The sequence below is a fragment of the Aquarana catesbeiana genome, linkage group LG05 (assembly GCF_042186555.1).
Source record: "Aquarana catesbeiana isolate 2022-GZ linkage group LG05, ASM4218655v1, whole genome shotgun sequence".
In the NCBI taxonomy this organism is placed as follows: domain Eukaryota; kingdom Metazoa; phylum Chordata; class Amphibia; order Anura; family Ranidae; genus Aquarana; species Aquarana catesbeiana.
In genome coordinates this window covers 219,732,181-219,748,841 of record NC_133328.1, presented here as the reverse complement: position 1 = coordinate 219,748,841, position 16,661 = coordinate 219,732,181, and the positions used below count along the sequence as shown (strand labels likewise).

Below are 16,661 nucleotides of genomic sequence, written 5' to 3'. Positions count from 1 at the left end.
TAAGGGATGTTTACATTCCTTGTAATAGGAATAAAAGTGACACAGTTTTTTTTTTTTAAAGAACAGTGTAAAAATAAAAAATAAAAGTAAAAATAAATGAGAAAAATTTTTTTTTTTTTAAACGCGCCCCGTCCTGCCGAGCTCGCGTGCAGAAGCGACCGCATACATGAGTAACGCTCGCATATGAATACGGTGTTCAAACCACACATGTGAGGTATCGCCGCGATTGGTAGAGCGAGAGCAATAATGCTAGCTCTAGACCTCCTCTGTAACTCAAAACATGCAATATGTAGAATTTTTTAAATGTCGCCTATGGAGATTTTTAAGGGTAAAAGTTTGTCGCCATTCCACGAGCGGGCGCAATTTTGAAGCGTGGCATGTTGGGTATCAATTTACTTGGCGTAACATTATCTTTCACAGTATAAAATAAAATTGGGCTAACTTTACTGTTGTCTTATTTTTAATTAAAAAAAGTGTATTTTTTCCAAAAAAAGTGCGCTTGTAAGACAGCTGCGCAAATACGGTGTGACAGAAAGTATTGCAATGACCGCCATTTTATTCTCTAGGGTGTTAGAAAAAAAATGTATAATGTTTGGGGGTTCTAAGTAATTTACAAGTTAAAAACAGGTTTTTTTGCTAGAAAACAACAAATCTCAGAAAGAGGCTCGGTCCTTAACTGGTTAAAGTAGTGCCATGCACTACTTTTGGTTTGGTCCTGTGCGATTCAGCCCATTCAAATAGAATGGGCTCAAATCACACAGCACTGCATGTTAATCGCACAGGAACACGCAGTACGTTCCTATTCCATTCCTGGTGTGCACCAGCACTAACTCCAGGGAAGATAATTAAACAAAAGGGAGCACTTAAGGAACGTTTGTTAGGGCTTACATAAACTTTAAACAGTGTTGCTGGTGTAGATTCTGTTTGGCTGAAGAGGTTAAATACATATTTTCTTTTGGAACTGATGTGCAACTAAGTAGCAGGCTATGGCCTCTAGCTAGCGATAATTATTTTCTTACTACAAATGATGGTGTAGTCTGTATAAGTTCTCAGAAAGCTCTGTGTCATTGTTCCGACTGTGCATTAAAAATTTAAATTTTTAAATTGGAAATTTCCTTTTATGCTCAATATCTGTCAAGGGTTATGTCCTGATTCCCAGTAGTCACTTCAATGAACAGAAAGAAAAATGTTACGGTTTTTCCTGTAAGTCTGCGAGTGACTCATTGCTGACAAATGGCTTATGGAACCTAGCTCAAGCAATATGATGGCTGTCATAAAAGTTTCATAAAGAATAAATTGCACACTCAGATCAGATGCTGACATTTAACCCAAGTATACAGAAAAGTAGTATTTACCTTCAAATACAGGAATATGGCCCTTTTATTTATTTTGACATTGGAACTGCAGGTGTACAGTATGTGTAAGACATTTTGAATACAGACGGAAGCTAGAATATTTCGGTGAAAGTATAGTGTGCCCTAAAACAGTAAAATAGCTGCACTGTAGCTATAAGAATTTGTGCTCGGAAAATTTTGATTCTAGTGCTTGGGGACTAGGAGACATTCCTTGATATTGTACAGACCTGATGAAAAAATTGTTTTATCTGCATTTTGTAATCACACTCTGTACTGCTGCAACATGTAGCTATTTTACAGGATGCTTTAGCTATAGATCAGTATGTACTAAATCTTAGACTCCTTTTGCTCATAACTAATGACCATGGGCTTGAACAGGGTGTGTGCCAGGTGTGCCTGGGCACACCCTAATCACTAGGTGCGTTACTGATTCACCCTATTTCCTGAGCTTCTCCCCCCCTGCCCTCCAGTGTTGCTGGCTTCCCTCCTTTCCCTTCGGCTGCAGCGGGGGGATGTTTCAGGATGGAGAGCGGGGGGAAGTGGCTAGTAAATAGTTCATTTTCTAAATGAATACATTGAACACACTCGCTCTCTGTGTCCATTCATAACTAAAGCATAGTACACTGTGTTTACTATATTTCAGTTTGTGAATGAACAGGAAGCCACTCAGCACAGAGCCCATCCCATTCATTCACTGTCCAGTGCAAATGAGGCTGCAGAGAAAGGCATGTGTGTTTGAGCTTTGGGATGCACACCCTAATGCAATAGGCTGTGCACACCTATGCTAATGACTAATAAAGTGGCTAGTTCATACAAATATACTTGGTTTTAAATATTACCTTTAAAACAGCAATAACAGCAGGTGGATAGCTGAGTCCAACCATATTTGAGGTCCTTCTGTACATTCTGTAAAAATAAATAATTCAGCCTATTATTTTTACAAACACAGTAAGGAGGCATATTTTTATAGCAGGAATATTATTTATTATATTTCCAATAAAGAACGCTAAAAGCAAAATATAAGAAAATGAACACATAGTACTATCGCTACAGTGATTGTACAAGTATTTTCTTTTTTTTTTCTTTTTATTGTTACGAGTTGTATGTGAACATGCATATTTAAAAGAACTCATCCTAATGGCCATATCAAACTAGAAAATACTGTCACTCTCCCTGACAGTTTCTAAAATCATTTTCATATCATTATTATTCTAAGGTATATGGCCAGCAATGTGGGACACACAAGGGTGAGCAAAAAAAACCCAAACACCAACAGAACCAATAACTATTTAAGGATCTGGAGTCCCCAACAGGCAAATTAAAATGTGAATATTAAAACTACCAGACAGTACCTTTAGATAAAATTTCTCTTCTGGTGGAATATACCATTTAAGAAGGCATTCCTATTTTCTTGGGTTACAGATAGGGCTTTAATAGGGTAATTAAACAAACCAAATAAAGGGGAAATATGTGGGGTTTAAATATGAATACAACCACTCAAGATGTATTTTTTTTTCTGGACCAGCTTTCAAACAATAACTGAAGTATTCCATATACTGTACAACGCATAGCACAGAACAATTGGGTTTCAGGTTTTATTTTGAAATCAGCAGTGGAATAACAGCTAGAATATGACTTGACTCTATGGCCAACAGAGAAATTTGTCATCCCTTCATCTTTATTTATAAATCATCCCTAAAGAAATGCAATGCTGTTCACAAGCATGCACCTTTATAGTTCCCCTTTGCTTGTAATAATAAAACCTTAGCCTTTGGCCAATTCCTAAGTGTAGTTTTTAGAGAAAGTAGCAGGGAGCCAACAAATATATTGTACAGGGCACAATACTTACAACGTTAATATTTGAGGCAAGAAAATTAAGAGCTTGGAGTTTTCGTGCTCATTCTTACTGTCATTCTTTTCTTCAGCAGAGTTTCATGCCCTGTGGCAATGATGTGATCACTAATGCAAACAGTTGCATACAGTCTAAATGGCTTTTTTTAAAAATGTATGCTTGCAGATTTGCAAATAGCTTGAAACATTTCCTAAATATAAACTAATACAATGGTTTCTGCAGATGCTTTGTTGTATAGGCTGCTCAACATACGATATCTTTTTAGTGTTCTTCTGATTTTTTTTTAGCTCAAAACCTTTTGGATAGAATATGGAGTGTAATGCCGCATACACACGATTGGTTTAGCCGTCGGAATAAACTCCAAAGGTTTCTCAGACGGAACTCCAACGGAATTCCGTTCAAGCGGTCTTGCCTACACACGGTCAATCCAAAGTCCGACCGTCCAGAATGCGGTGACGTACAACACGTACGACGGGACTAGAGAAAGGAAGTTCAATAGCCAGTAGCCAATAGCTTCTGTCTCCTACTTGCTTCAGAGCATGCGTCGTTTTTGGTCAGTCGGAACAGCATACAGACGAGCGGGTTTCCCAATAGGAATTGGTCCTGTCAGAAACATTTAGAGCATGTTCTATTTCTAGGTCCGTCAGAATTTTTGAAAAAAAAAGTCCGATGAGGCCCACACACGATCGGAATAGACGATGAAAAGCTTCCGTCTGACTTTTTCTGTCGGACATTCCGTTCGTGTGTACGTGGCTTTAGAGTCTTTGTCAGGTGTATATTGATGCCTGTGTACCCATTGCGAACATCTCCTCTGATTTCCTTTTCTGGAGATATGAGAAAAGGAGGAGAAATCTAATCCTTGATAAAGTTGTCCTCACTGGTAGATTTCCCTCTACCTCCTGTTCCAGTGCTCAGCTTGGTATCCACGTTTTTTTTTTTCTTTTTATTTAACTAGCTGGTTGAATGAAAAAAAAAAAAATCACAGATTTCCGCATCCACACAAGCAATGTGGATGCAGGGATCTCTCCCGCTGCACTATTGCAGTTGTCACTTTCTCCTCGCCAGTATGGCTGGTAAAGAAGCTGATGGAATTCGATCTACATTCCATCAGCTTTATTGGAGGACAGGTGGCACATCAAGGGTCTTATAGACCCCTGGTGTCCTATTAATCGCTTGTCGACCAGCCGCCGTCATTATACTGCGGCAAGTTGACTGTCCTGGGCAAATTGCCGTAGGTGTACATCACTTTAAGAGCAATAGATGGCGCGCACAGGCCGTGGCGCTGGAGCCAATTTGCGCGGCAGGCGGCCGTGATGTCCACTGGGCACCCACGATCGCTCCACAGGGAGCCAGAATGGGATCTGGGTGTGTAAACACCCAGATTCCCATTCTGACAGGGGAGTAGCGAGAGATCTGGTGTTCCTAGTCAGGAACAGCGATCTCTCTCCTCCTCCAGTCAGTCCCATCCCCCCACAGTTAAGAACACCTCCCTAGGACACACTTAACCCCTTGATCGCCCCCTAGTGTTAACCCCTTCCCTGCCAGTGACATTTATACAGTAATCAGTGGCAATTTTTAGCTCTGATTGCTGTATAAATGTCACTGGTCCCAAAAAAAGTGTCAAACGTGTCCGATTTGTCCACAGCAATGTCGCAGCCCCACTAAAAATCGCTGATTGCCGCCATTGCTATTAAAAAAAATAATAATAATAAAAATGCCATAAATCTATCCCCTATTTTGTAGACGCTCTAACTTTTGCACAAACCAATCAATATATGCTTATTGCGATTTTTTTTTACCAAAAATATATAGAAGAATGCATATTGGCCTAAACTGATGAAGAAATTTGTTTTTTTTTACATTTTTTTGTTATTTATTATAGCAAAAAGTTAAAAATATTGTTTTATTTCAAAATTGTCAGTCTTTTTTTTGTTTATAGCACAAAAAATAAAAACCGCAGAGGTGATCAAATACCACCAAAAGAAAGCTCTATTTATGGGAAAAAAGGACATACATTTTGTTTGGGTATAACGTCACACGATCGTGCAATTGTCAGTTAAAGTGACGCAATGCCGTATCACAAAAAATGGCCTGATCATTAAGGGGGCAAATCCTTCTGTTCCTTAAGTGGTTAAATAGCTTTTGACCTAGAGTTTTTTTTTTCTTGGTCATTAAGGGGGCAAATCCTTCCGGTCCTTAAGTGGTTAAAGAAAACCTGTCACCAAAAAATTATCATATAGGTGACTTTTTCTCCCCTATGTTAGAAAAAATAAAGTTAAGTTAAAAAAAAATAAAAAATTAAATTGTAAAAAATGTAAGCTCCACCCAAGCACTTAAAATCAACCCCCCAACGAAAAAAATGTTTTGACCCCCCTACCCATACATACATGCACATATGCATGTAAATGCACACGTTTGTGATGCCTACACACAAAATTGTTGATTGCATTACACATGCACATGCCAGAGTGAGAGTACGCAATTTTAAGTTTTGACATGGGTATCTGTTTACTTTGAGCAAACCCCTCCAATGGGAAATGCTTTTTATTCTGTTTTTTTTTTTTTTTTATTCTCTGATATCCTTGATATTTATAGTTGCAAGGTCAACATTGAAGAAAATATATTTAAAAGACATTGAAGAAAAGTCAAAATTGAAGAAAAGCTGACAACAGACTGCTTGCCAAAATATGATCTCAGACAGTCCATTTGCCTTAAAAGACACTTGGGGTTATTTACTAAAGGTAAATTCACTTTGCACTACAAGTGCAGTTGGCAGTGCAGTTGTTGTAGATCTGAGTGGCACATGCAAGGAAAATAAAAAACAGCATTTTTGCTTGCACATGATTGGATGATAAAATCTGCAGAGCTTCCCCTCATTTCAGAGCTTCCCCTCAGATCTACAGTGATTGCACTTTCAAGTGCACTTGTAGTGCAAAGTGGATTTGCCTTCTGTAAATAACCCCCAATACATACTATGCTACACTTACAACACTTACCAACACACTTCAAATCAATAACAAACATAAAAACATTCATAGCATCATAGATTTTCCCATATGTAAAAAGTGCAAACCAATCACTGAAATGATTATTTGAAACAAACATTGATTATTTATTTGCTGTGAATATTCAAGATATAAATAATAAACACGTGTCACAAAAGAACTCTATTTTCTTCCAGTACCATTCACCGTATTTCTCCTCAATGTCCAGGACTGTAATACACCTCCATCCAAAATTAACACGATGCTACAAAAATCTTCTCTGGATATATGTGAAAGTTCAAAAGAATCTATCTTTTAAGGGTGTCATGCACTGTGCTTCTCCCCAATAACCAGGAACTATAATACAACTCCGTGGCTCACCAATAATGTACACACACATTCTTTTGACCTTTCACATATGTATGGTGAAGACTTTTATAACATGCGTATTATAGTTCCAGATATTGGGGAGAAATACGGTCTCCCCAAAGGCATGACAATAAAAAAAAATTTTTTGTGACATGTTTTTATTATTTACTGTATATCTTGCTTTTTTTACAGCACAGAATTTATATTAGATTCAAAGGAGCATAATTAATGTTTGTTGCAAGTAATCATTACATCGATTGGTTGGACTTTTACATATGGGAGAATCTATAGTTGCACTTTTACATATGGGAGAATCTATGATATTATGAATTTTTTTATGTTTATTATTCATTTGAAATGTGTTGGTTATAAGCGTGAAACAGTATATATTGTCTTATAGTTCATGGATACCCCTATGGAGGGGCTTACCATAGTGTAGTGCCTGGCAGCTATACTCATCAGTGTGCGACAGATAATATTAGAGTAGCGGGTCTTTTTTTCCAAAAGTACAGGAATGTATAAAATATATAGTCCATTTGACTTATTGGAAACACGATATTTATGTAATATGTGCTATCAAGAAAATAAAGCCCCCCCCCCCAAAAAATGCTTTGTAAATTGAGCCTGTCACCAGCTGGATTCAGACCTTCACGGGAAAATGGGAGTTGGAGAATCAAAGTCGGAAACAGTTGCTTTGGTTAAATGGGCATCGCTGTGGTTAAATAGGACAAAGTTGTGGTTGAAGCTGTGACCAAATGAGGGTACAGCTGTCTAAGACCAGTTCTGTCATTAGGTATCCGAGGGCACCTCTTAAACACTCTAAAGTATATGCAACATTTTTAATTGCAGTTTTGATGGTTGTCTGTGTCTTTCCTGGGAAGTGAGAGAAATTCAAAAATGTTGAGTTGTCACTGGAACAGGAATAGAGAGCAACACTTTTAATGAGGACACTTCTTTTTATTGTTGTCTTTTATTTTCCTCTTTTTTTTTCTATAGTGCCAGTTTTCGACAACTAAGTGGGGATTTCCCTTCACTTTGTAGAGATTTCCTCTCACTTTTTGAGATGCCTCTGGGACAGAAAGTGAATTGAAATTTCTCCAGTGTGACACACACAGCAAAAAATAAGCTGACACCAGTTTAATCCCTGTACCACTTAGTCCAAAAACAAAAGAAAAAGTTTATGTGTGTGTGTGTGTGTGTGTATGTATGTATGTATGTATGTATGTATATATGTATATATATATATATATATATATATATATATATATAATATATATATATATATATATATATATATATATATATATATATATATATATATATATATATATAATATATATATATATATACATATATATTTATATATATATATACATATATATATATATATATATATATATATATATATATATATATATATATATATACATATATATTAATTTGCCCAATCTAGCTGCTCTTGGTTATATCAAGAACACTTGCTTATTTGTAACCCTGGCCAAGCATGCCTGGGGCTGGGTTTGCAAGAAAACAATAGTTTGTCTGATCATTATGCTTCCCTTCGGGCATACGAGTCCCTTCCATCCTTCATAGGCACAGCTATCAAGTTTGCTTGATGAAAACTTGCATGTTTGTGGGCAGCTTTAATGTATGTAGGAAGGTAGGATGACATCAAATAACATATTTAGATGTACTACTTTAGACTCTTTAGTTGTAAAAAAAGTCTAATTATCATAAGAACATCATGACCAACTGGTTTGTTAGATCAAAATACCATATAGGTTATCAAATAAAAATATAATGGTTTGGGGTCAGTTTAATGTATGTTAAATTAACAAATGTATTTATTTATTTATTGTTTATACATTTTTAATCAGCAGGAGGCCTCTAACTTTTTCTGTTTGTTAATGCTCTTTAGCCCTGGTTCACACTGTTAAGACTTCCCATGGGACTTGCAACACCTAAAGTGTTCACAAAAGTGAAAACACATTTATTTTGATGTTGTTGTTCCAATCAATGGGACTCAAGTCTCAGCGACTTTTAAAATGGTTCCTGCACTACTTTGATGTGACTTAAAGTCCCATACACTCTATTGTCACATGAAGTCACAAACAAGTCACTCTGTTTAGTCACATGGAAATTGTATGACAATGGGATTGCAACAGTGTGAATCAAGGCCTAAAACATTTTTTCTGTTATATTTTCTTTAGCTGTGATCTATTTTGTGATCTACAAACTTTTTTTATCTTGCTATAAAATGCTGTATGAAATATGGCCAAAAATGTTACATGGTTAAAACTGCAATATTGTATATGGTCCACAAAAAATCATAGTGAAGGGTTAGTGTGTGGGTGTGGCGCTGTCCTAATTTATAGAAATACTTGGTAAATTGTGTGTAGCCAAATGCCATATGTAAAGTCGCATAAACCAAAATTGCAAATAAAAAATTAAACGAAAATAAAACCAAACATAAAACAGCAAAGTGACCCCCTTTGGAGTGTGTAGGTGTAACGTTGTCCTAGTGGAGAAAAAAGTGGAGAAAATGGAAAAAAATGGAAACAATGGAAGAAATCGCATAAAGGACTGCTGCCTCCACAAATGTGATTTCCACCAAGGTGGAAAAAACAGAAGGTAAGTGAAGGGTTAGTGTGTGGGTGTGGCGCAGTCCTAATTCATAGAAATACTTGGTAAATCGTGTGTAGCCAAATCCCATATATAAAGTCGCATATAAATTATGAACCAAAATTGCAAATAAAAAATTCAACGAAAATAAAACCAAACATAAAACAGCAAAGTGACCCCCTTTGGAGTGTGTAGGTGTAACGTTGTCCTAGTTTAAAAATACTTTGTAAATCGTGTGTAGCCAAATCCCACATGTAAAATCGCATGTAAATTATAAACAAAATATAAACAAAATCGCATATAGCAAATTTAACGGCTAGGTTGGCCCCCTTTGAATTGGGGGAGGGGGAAGGGGAACAGGGGATGAAATCAAAAAATGACTTTAGCCAAAGTTATTCCATCCGCATAAAAACCCCATATAGTGATTGACAAACATAACATTGCTGAATAATTACATAGGTTAAATCGTGACTAGTGCTCAGTGCAATTTAAGTGAAAAACTTGACATCTTTGTAAAACAAGGCAGGTATTTGTATTAATCTTGGTGACCAGGTGCTCGTGTCTTGTGATCATGCGGACACTCACCAGCTTCTTTAACCCCTGCGGGGGTAATGCGCAGTCACAGTGTATGCCACTGTGCGGCAATCCACAGGCTGTTTCTGGGTCACGGTGACGTTTTAGGCATAAGAGAAGAAAGAGGAGATTCCATAGCGTAAAACCATAAAACACGTCAACTGGAGCGTTCCCTATTACGAAACGCGTAGGGCGTGGCCTATTCTGACGCTTTTGCATCATCTCCCAGAGGATCACCAGCTTAAATCTGACGCTCTCCTGTTTTGATGACATTTGGTTGCCTATTATAAACTGCTTAAATGTGAGTACCATTCTGTCATCTGTGTTCAATAAAGAGTGTTTTATGGTTTTACGCTATGGAATCTCCTCTTTCTTCTCTTATGCCTAAAACGTCACCGTGACCCAGAAACAGCCTGTGGATTGCCGCACAGTGGCATACACTGTGACTGCGCATTACCCCCGCAGGGGTTAAAGAAGCTGGTGAGTGTCCGCATGATCACAAGACACGAGCACCTGGTCACCAAGATTAATACAAATACCTGCCTTGTTTTACAAAGATGTCAAGTTTTTCACTTAAATTGCACTGAGCACTAGTCACGATTTAACCTATGTAATTATTCAGCAATGTAGTCATTTTTTGATTTCATCCCCTGTTCCCCTTCCCCCTCCCCCAATTCAAAGGGGGCCAACCTAGCCGTTAAATTTGCTATATGCGATTTTGTTTATATTTTGTTTATAATTTACATGCGATTTTACATGTGGGATTTGGCTACACACGATTTACAAAGTATTTTTAAACTAGGACAACATTACACCTACACACTCCAAAGGGGGTCACTTTGCTGTTTTATGTTTGGTTTTATTTTCGTTGAATTTTTTATTTGCAATTTTGGTTTATGCGACTTTACATATGGGATTTGGCTACACACAATTTACCAAGTATTTCTATAAATTAGGACAGCGCCACACCCACACACTAACCCTTCACTTACCTTCTGTTTTTTCCACCTAGGTGGAAATCACATCTGTGGAGGCAGCAGTCCTTTATGCGATTTCTTCCATTGTTTCCATTTTTTTCCAATTTTTTTTTCCATTTTCTCCACTTTTTTAATTTTCTGTTCCGTTGCGCGGATACACCACTCATATTTCATTACCACAAAAAATCATGTAATATGTTAAATTTTCTGTGCTTTCAATATAGAGACTATTGTTAGTATTGTTTGCTACTGATAAAAAAAGGGGTGCAACTGCAGTTTTGCAAACTGCATTCATGTGACTGGTTTATTAATCACTTACATAATTTATATAACTTTACATCAATGTGATCAATCGTGATATAAAACACAAAAACAAAAATAGGTATTAGCTATAAATTAAATTGTTAAAAAAATTAGAATTGTTGTTGGTAGTTTAAAATTCCTTCTTACCTTTCCACAAATATCCCAGCCTGCACTGCATGTACAATGCTTCTAAATCTTGGCTTCTCTTCTGTTCTTCTTAACATCATCCCCATTTGTCGGGTAAAGGTGGAGGCCAGCCAGTCTCGAACTTCTGAAGGAACCGAATCTGACTGGATGTCACTAAGTTCATCTTCTGTGTCCAGTAAACGTCTAGAAAAATAAATAAATAATTAGATTGTTTTGAAATGAGAACTTTCATACTATAACTAAATTTATGCAATAAGGCAAGATGACACAAAATAAGGTAGGCTCATTTTTTCATTTTGGAGACTTTCCCTTTCTTTCAATCCTGGCAACCACTGTCATTGTGACAGGAAATGAGGAAAAACTTATCAAAGTACCTGGACCAAGCCGTGATCGCATAACCTTTCTGTCATGTCTATGAAGCACCTTTGACTCCTGTAATGGGAGTCACCACAATCTGGTGATGGTGGTGGATTACTGTTCCCTTGATGTTTGCCAACTACTAGGAGGATCTATCCAGAAGTTTAGAGAATTAACATAAATTTTTGAACATTATTTGTTTTTGATTTTTGATTTTTCGCTTTCACAGTTTGATATTCCAACACTTTGATGCTTTCTGATGCTTTTTGATTGGACTCTAGCCAAAAGCTATCTATGGTTGTCACCATTGACACAGTATTTCTTATATATTTGTGATTATTATTTACTTGCATTTTTGTGATTGTTATTCACCCATTTGCACTTGCACCCCAAAAGGAGCGTAGTTTATAATTCATTCATTAATTATTTTCTTTTTTCTCCTCAAAGTGAAACATCACAACAATACAAAACAGAAAAAAAGTTCTTCTAACCCCAATTTTTTTTGTAAATTAAAAAAAAAACAGTTTGGCTGAATTTACAGCAAGGTACAAGCAAGATCCACTTACTTAATCAGGGTTACCAACCCCATTTCAAAACACCACAATACACCACAATGTAAAACAAACTGAGCAAAAAAAAATGTTGTGACTTCATTATCCTTCCAGTAAGATCATGGGAACGATGAGATCCCAACTACTGTGAGAAGATACTTCAGAAAAGTGTACCAGCATCTTCTCATGAGATTTAGTATTCTCATCATTCCCAGAATCTCACTAAAAGGATGTCACCCTCATCTAGGCACAGTTTCTTTATACTTCAAAGCAGCTTTAGCCATGGGGATGGGGGTCCTGAATAAATTAAAAGATAAAAAATAGTTCCATTTTCTGATTTGCTATATTAAAGGCAAAGAGGTATGTGCAAAAGTACAATTCAAACCAAGCAAAACATTACCTTGAATGTTTTAGTGGTCAAATAGAGTAAACAGAAATGTATTTGATTGCCAATACTGCACACTTCTCTTCTGTTTTGCTTTTTGTACTGATTACTAAAATAATAATTTAAAAAAAATTCTTATCTTGAATCACATGGGTCTTTGAAGAAACCGGGCTTCCTCTGACTGGCTGAGGTAGAGAAACAGGCAGATGACATCACCATCTCCACCTCAGCCAATCAGTGGAAGCATTGTATTCATTAATAAAAACATAAGGCTTCCTGTGAATTGCTGAGAAGTACTTGGCCTGTTTTGTAGCAGACAGGAACCAATACCTGAACACAGTGCTTTATACTGTATGTAGCTGATGCTTCATGCAGTTTATACAGTGCTAACAGCAGCTGCATCAAGGTAATAGTTTGTTTTGGGCCAAGCTTGGATTGTGTAAAACCCCAGCTGCTGGTAAAAAAGGTTAAAACATTCCTTGGACTCACAATACATTTTTACAACCTAGTGAATATGTGTCCCAGTCAGCAGAGTTCCTTTCACTTCCTGTTCCATAGCCAAAACAGGAAGCGAGAGGAAACCTCTGCAAGTTCAAAAAAATTCTATGGGTCCCTCCAGGTTACCAGGATCCGTGTCCCCATTGGAAGATTGTCCCTCTGTTACTTTTCTGGGGACAACCCAAAATTTGTGATTTTCTTTTACTTTCAATGACAATAGTAAACAGGACAGCAATACAAACCAGACATGTGTCCTAATCCCTGTTTACTCTATCCAAAAAAAAAAAAAAAAGTTACACTTTAATTGCGTAGGGAAAAATATAGAAAATGTCAACAGAAAAAGATCAATGTGTTTATATAAAAAAGGGACAGTGGGTGCTGCAAACTAGTGTGCCATATGCATTGGTAGCCTGCATTTGTCTGCCTGCGTCCAGTGGCTGAGCTCAGTGCTGCTCTTATGGGGGAGAAAGGGCACCAACTGTTGGTCCCTTAACTGAATAATCAATTTTATTCCAAGGGGTAAGCTTAGCCTTTAAACATCCATGTGCCATAAAATTGTCCTAAATTCCATTTAGCAAAACACATTTTAACGCAGTTCTAAAGGATACTTTTTTTATTAAAATAATAAACCTGGAATACTTACCTAGTGTTGCACAGAGAAGCCCTGAACTTCCTCTTCTGGGGTTCCCCATCGGCGCTCTTGGCTCCTCTTCTTCTGAGTGTGCCACCATAGGAATCTGCTTCCTATGGTGGTGCACCTGTGGGCTTGCTCCCCGATCCAGGCTGTGTGCATCCATAGACACACCCACCCTTCACTTCCTCCTCATAGGGTTTGATTTTTGCTGTTTCTGAGCTTGTACGGAGAGAGAGAGACCAGCGCTGCTGCATTATGGGGACATCACTGGATCAAGATAGGACTCAGGTGAGTATAAAGGGAGTTGAGGGGGCAATACAACAGTGAGGCATGTTTTATCTTAATGCGGGGAATGCATTAAGACAGTGGTGGCCAACCAGTGGTCCACGGACCACTGATAATCCACGAGAACATTTTGGTGGTCCCCAGGGGTTCTGCTGCAAATCAACATTGTGGTGGATGTATACCACCCAATGTTGTTTCCAGTGTTGTTCTCAATGTATGCTGACAGTCAGCATTGTACATTGATACAGGATGCCTCCTCTGTAGTTCCGACTCCTGTGAACTCAGAGGGAGGCACCGCGAGTAGTGCAGAGAGTGGGAGGTGAAGATGGAAGGAACTTCCAATTGCAGTGCTGATCACAGACTGTGGGAGGGAGTACGGAGCTCGAGCACATGACTGGATAAGGAGGTGAGATCTAATGATGAGTCTATGTAAGGCAGCAGTGTGATGAAGAGTGCAGGGGGGGCAGAGGAGGGGGGGGCAGAGAGCAGGAGCATTGTGTGTATAAGGCAGCACTGTGATCCAGGGGGAGGGGGGGTATTGTGTGTATAAGGCATGTAAAATTCATGTTAGTGGTCCCCGGGATTCAAAATTGTGAGTTTAGTGGTCTGTGAGATCCGAAAGGTTGGCGAGCACTAAGCATTAAGGTAAAAAACGTCTAGCTTTTAGAATCACTTTATAGGTAAATGAAGGCCCCACATGCTACTTATTTATGTTGGTTACAGCAGCTTGTAAACTTTCAAACCTTAAACTTATTCATTAGATTTAACTTTTTGGATACATACTCTGATCCGAACTGTATGGGAATATCAGCTGCTCGCTCTCACTTTCCGCTATGATGAAAAAGACTGCATCTTTTCAGTAAACTTGAATATTCTTTTTAATTGCCTATTGCTGAAGCTTGAAACTAAAAAATAATTATACACTGTGTAGAAGAAAAATGTTTGCTTTTTCATTGGGTTTGTTTTCTAAAAATGAAACTATAAGGAAATATGCCTTTACAACACTACAAAATGGAAAGTTGCTGGTGTATAAATTTAGAAATATATACAATAACTGACTTTTAAAGCCACAGTTACAAACATATTGAGATTGTTGTTATAATATTGATTTCTATATATATTAACCTTAGAGTTGATCCTTACATATTGTTCAACAATTGGAGTGCATAATGAAAATGTATTGAACAGCAAAGCAATTTCTCTACATAGAGGGCCTATGGAGAATTAGTTTACCTTGTCATATGTGTAGACATTGTGCATGCAGCAGAATGAGCACTCAAGTAACAGCTTGATTGGCGTATACTGAAAATCGGGTCCAAATAGCGTGTGCGTGTTATATTCCAATACTTCAATTTTAGCTGCCTCGGAGGGGACAGGGAGGGGGGCTGGACGAGTGCCGTCATATTACATACAGTGAGAATCTCCTGTTTACTTGGTGGCCTCTGTAATAGGAAGTCCCGTCTCCTGGGCTGCCATTGGACCACTGTTCTGTCTATCATAGGAGATTCTTACTGTATGTAATCTGTCGGTGCTCGTCCCGCCCCCCTCCCTGTCCCCTCTAGGCTGCAGATGGGTATCGATCAGGCTATGCTGATGGCAATGGTGAGGCTGCTGCATTGAAGGCAATGGTGAGGCTGCTGCATTGATGGCAATAGTGAGGCTGCTGCATTGATGGCAATAGTGAGGCTGCTGCGTTGATGGCAATGGTGAGGCTGCTGCATTGATGGCAGTGGTGAGGCTGCTGCATTGATGGCAATGGTGAAGCTTCTGCATTGATGGCAGTGGTGAGGCTGCTACATTGATGGCGGTGGTGAGGCTGCTGCATTAATGGCAATGGTGAGGCTGCTGCATTGATGGCAATGGTGAGGCTGCTGCATTGATACAACTTGTGAGACTGCATTGATGTGGACTGATGAGGCTGCACTGATGGCACTTGTGAGGCTGCAGATGGGCACTGATCAGGCTGCATTGATGGCATTGGTGAGGCTGCAGATGGGCACTGACCCTTATTTTGCTTCAAAGTTCCTTATTTAAAATGTAGGTTTTTTTTCCTGAAACTTCCCTATTAAAATTAATGTGCGTGTTATACGCCGATGAATACGGTCATTTCACATGAAAAACCTACTTAAAGTGACCATGTCCGTCACTACAGGATGTACAAGCCAGTGGGGGAAAACACAATGTGCAGTGGGGGTAACAGATTTTTGACCCATCCAACCGGTCAGATGCTTGCTCAATATTTCAGTTACTTTTTTTTTTCAAGCAAATTTTACCTAAGCAGCATAATTAGTAAAAGTGAGTTTTTCCACTTTAGTAAAAATGTTATGAATGCAAAATTGTTAATTTTGGTGAAAAATCTTTTTCACCAAACCACTCATCCCTAAAAGCAATAAATACAATGTATAGGTCTCTCACCTTGTCTCATCAATATAAACTGACTCAAGCACAGTGGCTGCATATTCCAGGTTCTTTTTCAGGTCCACTACTGAAGCTTCTCCTCTTTCCAGCTGTTTCACCAGACATCGTAACCTGCATAACACACAAAAAGAAGATTTTTCAGAACTGATATAGTTGTAAAAAGCTTATTGAAACATAATTATTAAAAGCTTTTATAACAACTGCATTCACTTCATACAATATCCTCTCATATTTTTCTATTAATGTATTCTTAGGGATTCGTTAAAATTAAAAATGAATTACTGGGTAATTACACGGTTCTCTTTTAAGTGTAATTAAAGGATAATATTTTTGTTGAAAGTGAACATTATG

At 38.0% G+C, this 16,661-nt stretch overlaps 1 protein-coding gene across 1 annotated transcript in view; it reads right to left on the bottom strand.

Moving 5' to 3' along the window:
* PDE1C (phosphodiesterase 1C) overlaps nucleotides 1-16,661 on the bottom strand; it is a 1,091,434-nt gene that overhangs the window by 342,773 nt on the left and 732,000 nt on the right. Inside the window, 3 exon segments of the mRNA XM_073630562.1 lie at nucleotides 2,195-2,261; nucleotides 11,183-11,365; nucleotides 16,308-16,421. Of these exon segments, the coding sequence (XP_073486663.1) occupies nucleotides 2,195-2,261; nucleotides 11,183-11,365; nucleotides 16,308-16,421 (364 nt within the window).